The sequence below is a fragment of the Nematolebias whitei genome, chromosome 11, assembly GCF_014905685.2.
Source record: "Nematolebias whitei isolate Nwh7 chromosome 11, NemWhi1, whole genome shotgun sequence".
Taxonomy (NCBI): domain Eukaryota; kingdom Metazoa; phylum Chordata; class Actinopteri; order Cyprinodontiformes; family Rivulidae; genus Nematolebias; species Nematolebias whitei.
In genome coordinates this window covers 31,408,878-31,417,873 of record NC_056508.1, presented here as the reverse complement: position 1 = coordinate 31,417,873, position 8,996 = coordinate 31,408,878, and the positions used below count along the sequence as shown (strand labels likewise).

General features: G+C 41.1%; 1 protein-coding gene across 1 annotated transcript in view; it reads left to right on the top strand.

The window, feature by feature from the left end:
- l1cama (L1 cell adhesion molecule, paralog a) overlaps window positions 1–8,996 on the top strand; it is a 37,025-nt gene that overhangs the window by 20,926 nt on the left and 7,103 nt on the right. The window contains exons 2-11 of the mRNA XM_037684486.1: window positions 1,801–1,903; window positions 2,405–2,607; window positions 4,597–4,719; window positions 4,969–5,139; window positions 6,613–6,727; window positions 6,957–7,141; window positions 7,912–8,043; window positions 8,125–8,271; window positions 8,364–8,475; window positions 8,777–8,934. Of these exons, the coding sequence (XP_037540414.1) occupies window positions 1,801–1,903; window positions 2,405–2,607; window positions 4,597–4,719; window positions 4,969–5,139; window positions 6,613–6,727; window positions 6,957–7,141; window positions 7,912–8,043; window positions 8,125–8,271; window positions 8,364–8,475; window positions 8,777–8,934 (1,449 nt within the window). The remainder of the gene's footprint in view (window positions 1–1,800; window positions 1,904–2,404; window positions 2,608–4,596; window positions 4,720–4,968; window positions 5,140–6,612; window positions 6,728–6,956; window positions 7,142–7,911; window positions 8,044–8,124; window positions 8,272–8,363; window positions 8,476–8,776; window positions 8,935–8,996) is intronic.

Genomic DNA, 8,996 nt, shown 5'->3' with positions numbered 1-8,996 from the left:
TCTATCTATCTATCTATCTATCTATCTGTCTGTCTGTCTATCTGTCTGTCTGTCTGTCTGTCTGTCTGTCTGTCTGTCTGTCTATCTGTCTGTCTAACTAATGTTTTTTTATTTCCTTCCCTCTGGTCATTCTGTGGATGTGCAGACCACATAGGCGATCGTAAGTGCTTTTAACTTTATTGCTGTTTGTCTCATATTAATGAAGGCACTACCACATCTCACTGTAAACACTTTTATTATGCCAGATTTATTTTATTTCCTCCCATCCTGCCAACAATAAATAAATAAATCCTTTTTGTACAGCGGTGCTCTAAAACAAAGTGTGCATTAGCCGTGTTATGCCACTTTGTGTGTCTATATGTGTGTGTGTGTGTGTGTTGTAAGCATGTGTGTGTGTGTTTGTGGGTATTTAGCCTCTTGGCTCCCAGGAGCAGGTCTCTGGAGCAGGGAAGTGAAAGTTTGCAGGAGACAGTGGGGCTGTCAGATCAAAGACAGAAGGAAATAAAGAGGACTTAAAGCATTATGAGCAGCAGCTCCTCTTCCTCTTCCTCTGCCAATAATGGAGCAGTGCTCACAGCCTAAACTTCAATTTGATCAGCTGTGAGAAATGGGTTTATCTCCTCTATTTTTCCATTAAAATCCTTCACGCTCTCTATCAGTCTTACTGATTTCACCCCTTGTTTGTTTTATTTCTTCATCGCCTCATCTTTTTCTTTTCCTGTGCTCGGCATGAGCCCTCTCTTTGCAGCACTTCACTTTCATCCCTCGTCCCAGTCCTCTCAGCTCCCCATCTTCAGAGCTGTTTCTCCATCCTCAGCCACTCTGTCCCCGATTCCCTGGTTTACACGTTAATAATGGCTCAATGTTGGTCTCTTTTCCTTTGAGTCAAATGACCTCCAAGTAACAGGCTGCAACCTGTAGACTGCAAACTGCCTGTGCATAGTAATTAATTGAATTTATGCTAAAAACTCAAATGGTGCTGATTTACAACATTTCTTTGTGAGTATGTTGTCATGACTTTCTTTATGATTCTTAAAGACAAATAGGACAAATAAAGATAAATCTTTATTGGTTGTGATTACGTTCTTTTTTTATTTCTTTGAGGGTTGTTTTTTTAATTTTTTAGCACAGACTTTTCCCTCTCTCAGTCTCTCAGGGAGCTCTGCACCAGATATTTTTTCTTGACATGAACTCTTTGTCTTGCATTGTCAAGTTCTTCTCTTTGCAAACCATTTTTTTTTCCTGCTCTTTTCTTTAGACTATCTTTCATCTCATCTGTGAAGTCTTTCTGTGTGATTCTGGCTGAATAAACTGCACTTACAGCTGCTGTTAAAGTTGGAATGAACCATATCTCTGTTGTTTTCTGTGCTGTTCGTTAGGTCTAACACTTACTGTTATACCTTGTTTGTTGTAGCTCGAATGTTTTCAATTTAGGGAAATAGAGCTTAATTTGACTGGATAGTTAACAACTGAAAGGCCAAGAACAAGGAGGACTGATGCAAGCTTAAAACAACTGTATTTCCAAACTGAGGTCATTCAAAGATCTATCTACAACTGCGTCCTATTTCAAAAGATCTGAACAGTTCCTTTACTTTTCTCACAGCAGCATAGGTGTCTGTGATACAGTGATTTACAGCACTTATAAACAGTTATACCACCATACAATGAAAAAGCAAAATCACAAGACTTCACCAGCGTGTGCATGCTGTCCTTGTGTCCAAACTAATTCATGCTGTGTGTGTTTTTTGTCTGTTTCATGGCTCTCTGAATGTGCTGTGACTCTCACTTTGGTCCACACAGACAAGAAGCCTCCTGAGATCACCAAACAGCCAGAGTCTGCCACTGTCTTCAGCCCTGACGACTTCTCCTTGTGCTGTGAAGCGTCTGGCAACCCTCCGCCCATGTTAGTCAGCACCAGCACATCCACACAAAAAGAAGAAGCACGGCGTGTTTGAGTTTGATGTTAAATTATGTTAATCTAAGAGTAGCCTAACTTATCTTCTCCGACAAGTGAGGACAGTGACCTTGCCTCTCCTTGTTCAGCTGACGTCTACATATTAGTACTACACGAGAGCGCAGCTTCTCTGCAGCCAGAGTTCTTGTTTCAACAGGGGATAAATGTCATTAAGCCCTCGGGCAATCTTCTTCTCTGAGTGTCTTGGCTCCTGTGAAGTGGAAAACTGCTCCGATTGCTGAGGAAAAGATGAACATCGCAATTACACAGCACAGGCTCCTGAGTCCCACTGGGGGATCTCATGTAAATTTTACCGCAATCCATTTGTGCCCTCAAATTTAGTGACATCTTATGTGAATTAAAGACTCTTCACACATGCACATAAATCAGTGTGTGCATTTGAAGTTGGAATGATGCAATGCTACCCTGTTTCTTCTTCTCCTCTTTAAGTTTTCGATGGTTGAAGGACGGGGAGGAGTTTGACCCAGGCACTGACCCGGAGCTAAAGGTTACGGAGAGCTTAGGCTCATTCGAATTCTCCGTGCTTAGCGACAGTATGGACACCCTAAAGCAGTACCAAGGCAAATATGTCTGCTATGCATCCAACGAGCTGGGGACAGCTGTGTCTAATGAGGCCGTGCTCAGGACTGACGGTAAGAGCCCAGTGATGACGCATAAAAACCAACTGAGCAGCTGCTCACAGACGGATCAATACATTTAGAGCACGTTCATCATTAAATGACCCCGCTTTACTCATCAGAGAAAAACTGTTTTGAAACGACACCAAACATGTCAAATATCATTATTGCCCGCTCGTGGAAGGTGAAGGTGGGAGATAATGATTTTGCTCATGTGTGTGGCTGTTACCAAAATATGTCATAAACCACTGAATAGTTTTAAGGAAAGTTTCAGAAAATAATCAGTGGTTGTGCATCTACAGCTGATGAAGATGGTTGCAACACCAATTCATTAGCCAGTACAAAATGGCTGTAACTCAATTAGTTTTACAGATATAGAGCTAACATTTGTTGACGTAGTAGCTAAGAGTCATTTATAACACATACCGTAATTTCCGGACTATAAGCTGCTACTTTTTCCACACGCTTTGAACCCCCGCAGTATACACAATGCTGTGGCTAATTTATGGATTTTTATTTTTTTTGACGGGCTAACAAGCTTCCTGCCACCAAAACATTTAACCTCATCACACCCTGGCGCTCACATAATACACATCTCTCCTGGGGGGTGGGTCCTCATGACTCAATGAGACTACCTGTATAAATAAAGGTTAAAAAAATAATCGGACCGATAAAATTACCAAACAGGTCACAGTGGACCAATGAAACGAGGAGTGGAGGAGAGAATGGGGGAGGGGGAACTTGCGCCCCTCCCTGGAGGCACAACAAATTATTAGCAGCCACTCGATATCAGTGTGAATCGTGTTAACGTGACACTCGAAGTTCGGTGGGAGGCTTGAATGACTGGTGGCGAGAAACCATTTAACAAAGCTGACGGCATGCACAGAGCAACTTCTGCTCCAGTCTGCCAGTGGATGCTGACGGAGGAGCAATTTTTTAAAAACAATCCTCTGCAGGAGGAAAATGAAGATAGCAATCAATGACTTCCTGGTAGGCTACTGGATATTTTTTAACCAGCTGTGTTACCAGCACTGTTCAGAAAAAAAGAAACAAAAAACATTTACTGTACATATCTGTGTATGTTACGATACGTATTTAATCAAAAGTTTAAAACATTTTTCTGTGTAAATGTCTCACGTTACAACATGGACACCCGCGGCTTACACACAAGTGCAGCTTCTATATGTACAAAATTATTATTATTGTTTAAATTTAGTGGGCGCGGCTTATATTTTGGTGCGCTCAATAGTCCAGAAATTACTGTACTTTGAGTTTGACATCTGACAATATTGTATGCACTTGTACAAAATGTAAATTTTTAAAAGATTCAATCAAACTGGTTACAACTTTGTCTTTTCTTAACATGAGCCGATTTCAGTCTAAAACTCTGGCATGAACGGTGGCAGGTGATACACATTCCTTCAAGGAACGCCAGCCTTTTAATTAGATTTGTTTTCAGCCATCGGGGAAGTTAAATTATTTTTCTTAAACGTTAGCTTATAATTATTATTTTCTAATTCAGAAGCCTTCGAAGATAATATTACAGTGTTCTCTCTCATAGAGAGCTCAGTCAGTTGGAAGTCGAAGTCGTGAAACCTGGAATCTAATTACATGCAATAAGTTGATAATCAGCAGTTGCACATGAATGTGAGCCCTGAAGTAAAGAGCACCTTTGATTATCCATCCACCTGTGTGACTGGCTCTCTCCTGAGCGACCTCCTTCCCTCACAGTTTCCCTGACAACCGTTTCCGCAGTAACGCTCTTGAGTTGATGTCATGTGAAGCTCTCTTCAGTGTATCCTGTGTGGTTATCAACAATGAGAGGGAGGGAGAGCATGCACGCATGACTCACGTATGTTTTTCCACTTCTGCAAGACAAAAGACGTCTTGGTTTGTGTGTGTTTGTGGTGACACGTGATGAGGGTTGCCTCAGGAAATCTCTGTTTGTGTTATCACCTTTTTTCCTTACCTGTGTGCATTTGTTCCTTGCTTACTTCTGTGCAGTTCCCCCGTCCCAGCAGAAAGAAAAAAAAGTCACTGTGAAAGCTGAGGAGGGAAACAGTATTGTTCTGAAGTGTAACCCCCCACAGAGCTCCATGGAGCCCGTCATTCACTGGATGGATGAGCGTGAGTTCATCATCTCTGCTTCTGTTTCCTTTCTCTTCAATAAGATCAACTCTTGCACTCTGTGCCCAGCTTTTTGTTGATCATATCAGAGAACGACAAAAACGATAACGTATTGTAGTTTTAAAATTGTAAATGTGGATTTTACAAGGAGCCAAATCCAATATTTTTCTACTTATCCTCTTAGTGTTGGACGATTAGATAAGAACAAAGATGTGTGTCACTCATCCTCTATTCCTTTTTTCTCTTCAGACCTACGCCATATCCAGCTCAGCAAACGGGTGGTGGCAGGGAAGGATGGCAACCTGTACTTCGCTCATCTGACAGTCGATGACAGCAGAGATGACTACACATGCCACGTCCAGTATCTGGCGACACGAACAATCCTGGCCAAAGAAGCCATCACCCTGAAGGTCAACCCCTGTGAGTTCTGTTCTGGATCAAGCATGTAGAACCAACTGATCAGACCTGAGCTGAAGTTGTGAAACATTACGTCTTTTAGTTGGTAAAACCTTTACATCCATCCATCCATCCATCCATCCATCCATCCATCATCTTTACCCACTTCTTCCTTTTTGGGTCATGGGGGTCATTGGTGCCCATATCCAGCTATCTCTGTGCAAGAGGCGGGGCACACCCTGAAAAGGTCACATGTTCATCACAGGGACACAGAAACAAATGAGACAAACAACCATTTACACTCTCTTCAACTAATATTTCCACACTATTTTTTTTCCCTTTCTAGTCATTACGCGTTTCTACCATTGATTGCAGACAGAGCTGGTCTCCTTGCGAAAGCTATGCTTCTCCAACATTTAAAAATAATCATGAATAGAATTTTGTTTCACTGAAAGCTGTGATCAAATTAAAGGGTTCATTATCAGAACATTCACTTAAGTGTTCTTGTCAGTCTACACTAGAACAATTGCTTTTTATGCAAAAAACAGAGTGAATTATAAAATTTTATGCAGAATATATTTACTGAGTGTCTTTAAGTGAAGATCTGATAAAACAATCTTTTTTATTCCGCACCAAGAATTTCACCTTTATTATATGAACGAGTGAGATTTACACTACATGATCTGTGTAGCTAAAAGAAATAAGCTGTCAATAGACATATTAATAATCAATTCACTTGCATGTTATTCTGTGCCAGTTTGCACCATTTCTAAAATACTATTTTGGTGAATGATAAAAATGAGCTGGTTCTGCTCGTCTTTTTGTTTTGTTGTTGTAGATAATGCAATTTTAAAATCACTCATACAGAAAAGGACAGCTTCCTCGGCAGTGTTTGAAAATTGCAACTAGACACCCATTTTCCTCAGACAGAGAATTTGATGCATTGTATGAGAATCAAGGATACCTATTTATGGCTCTGACCTCAACATCCGGGTGGACTTGCCACTCCTTTATTAGAGCGTTCATCAATAAATATGGCTGGTAAGCCTAAAACGAGTGTGTATAAAATTGTTGAAGCACTTTGGTATTTGTTGAGACCCAGTGAGTCACAATAGCCAAACCAAAGTGAACTCCTCACCATGTGGTGGCATGTTGTGCTGACCAAAGCAGTGACCGAATCCAGTGCACGCCCCACAGTCAGCAGGGAGTCCATTATCATCTCAGTCTAGTTGTAATGAGATGCAGCTCACACTGAGAGGCTTCAGCAAGCATCTGTGGCTCAACTAGAGGTCAGAAAGATGAACATGTGTAACATCAGACGTGAATCTGTTTTGTAAGGGAGGTATTGTTGTTTTTACTTCCACTCCCTGCATCCATATGTAGGTGTGTCAGAGTGGCTGAAGTAGCTGCAGTGTCAGCAGAACAGCAATCTGAAAATTACCCATCCATATGTATGAGTCTGTCTCCTTCTCTGTGCATTTCCGCCTCTTTGTCCAGCCAATTCGTTACTGCGGAACCGGAGACCGCACATGATGACGCCTACTGGAAGCAACAGCACGTACCACGCCCTCCGGGGCCAGACCATAGAGCTTGAGTGCATCGTCCAGGGCCTGTGAGTGTCTGTCTGTTCATGTTCACCTTTGCTTTCACTAATAAGATAAATGCTGCTGCTCTTCCAAACCAGTCTTCGCTGCCTCACATTCTCTCCATCTTCTCTCCTGCCACCTCTTTCTATCTACTCTCTTTTGGGCCTTTTTCCTCTCTTTCTGCTTCTTTGTCTCCTCTCTGTTACATGTCTGTCTTGCTCCATCCGTACCTGTCTTCACTTCTCTCGACTTCAGACCAGCACCTGAAATTACATGGGTAAAGAAGAATGGCGAGCTGTTGGAGTCCCGTGCCAAGATAGAAAAGTTTGGCCGAAGCCTGCGCCTCAGTAATATCACAGAACGTGACAGTGGCGAGTACCAGTGCATAGCTCAGAACACCCAGGGGAAGGCCATACACACATACAGTTTGACTGTGGAAGGTACTCTTTCTTTTATTTGCACCCATAAATACGCAGAAACAAAACTTTTAAAATACACTTTATTTAGTCTGTGTGAAACAAAGTCAAAAGGCCACAGGTTTGTAGTTTCTGTTGCATATTTTAAAGTTAGTAGTATACACAAGTAGCTTTATGAATGTAAACTGTAAGTAAATTATGAATGAAGACCTTTTGTAGTTTTGAAGCAATAACCAGTTTGATTTCAGATTAGCGTATTAGTTGCCATGTAGATGTGTAGTATTCAAAGATTTATGTTTATTCTAATAATTCATGAACATACTTTAAACGTCTTTTATATATTTCTTTATATATATATGTCTTTACAGTATGTATATATATATATATATATATATATATATATATATATATATATATATATAGGGGGGTGCCTAATTGAAAATAATTAAAGGAGTATCCTTTAACAAATAAAAAACCTGCTTTGAGGTATTATCTATTAGTTATATTTAATATAAAAATGTTTAAGGACAGTAAAGAAAATAATGAAGTCTGCAACACAATTCATTTTTTTATAAAGTCACATTTAAGCTTTTATATTTTTTAACAGCCATTGTCAGATTTTAGGATGACATCTGCAGGAGTCTTCAAAGCAAATTAATTTCACGTAAAAGATTATTTTATCTGCTTGTCTCTTTGAGCCATTCATAGTCCACTGCTTTATAGTGTCAACTGTTACCAGGTCTGGCTTTTCTTAATGTTTTGCTTGATTTAGTGCCATATTCTGTCGTCTGCAGCTGCTCCTTATTGGAAAAAGGTGCCAGAGAGTCAGATTTATGCACCAGGCGAGACAGTCAAGCTCGACTGTGAGGCGAAGGGTACCCCCTCTCCCACTATGAGCTGGACCATCAACGGGACACCCCTGTCAGGTCAGAGCACAAAGCCAGCTGAACTCATTTCTACATCCTTGGACACTTTAGCTGTACTAAGAGTGTGTAACTATTCAACAGCAACTGATAAGGACCCCAGACGAACCGTGATGGCAGACACATCACTGATCCTCAGGGAGGTCATCTTTGGAGACACTGCCATCTACCAGTGCCTGGCCTCCAACAAACACGGAACCATCCTCACCAACACCTATGTTTACGTCATCGGTGAGCTTTTTTCTTTTCGCACGCCCATAACTAAACTGTATTCTCTGTGTTTGAATCTGTATTTGTTGTAAAACCTGAGTGTTTTGTTTCAGAGCTGCCTCCTCAGATCCTAACTGAAGACAGGAAACTGTATTCAGTTACCGAAGGCCAGAAGGTTTTACTAGACTGTGAGACCTTTGGCTCTCCAAAACCTAAAGTCATATGGTGAGGCAGATTTCTGTGACTGTTTATTTAGTTTACCAGTGTTATCTGGCTGGTTTTCTCATTCTATTTCACAAATCTGATGTTGTTGCGTAAGGAGCTCTTCATGTGCATAAATTAGCAACCAAATGCTGCTACAGCTGGGCTGTGACTGAAATCTGTTAGCTAGGCAAGTATCCAAACTGTTTTTTTTTAATGTAAAATAGAAAATAAGAGGTATTTAAATGGGTGAGTTTAATTTCTGAAAAGGTTACTTTGTCTCCCTGCTTGCCAAACTTCTGACGTGTTTGTGTGTCTTTCTTAGGGACACCGAGGTATCGTCTCTTCTTGCAGGTCCAAGGGTAAACCCACTCACAAACGGGGAGCTTCAGATATTAAATGTCACCCACGACGATAAGGGTCTCTACACCTGCTCTGTACAAAACACCAACTTGTCAATCAGTGCTGAGTTGGAGGTGTTCAGTGAGTGAGACACAAACACACACACACACACACACACACACACACACACACACACACACACA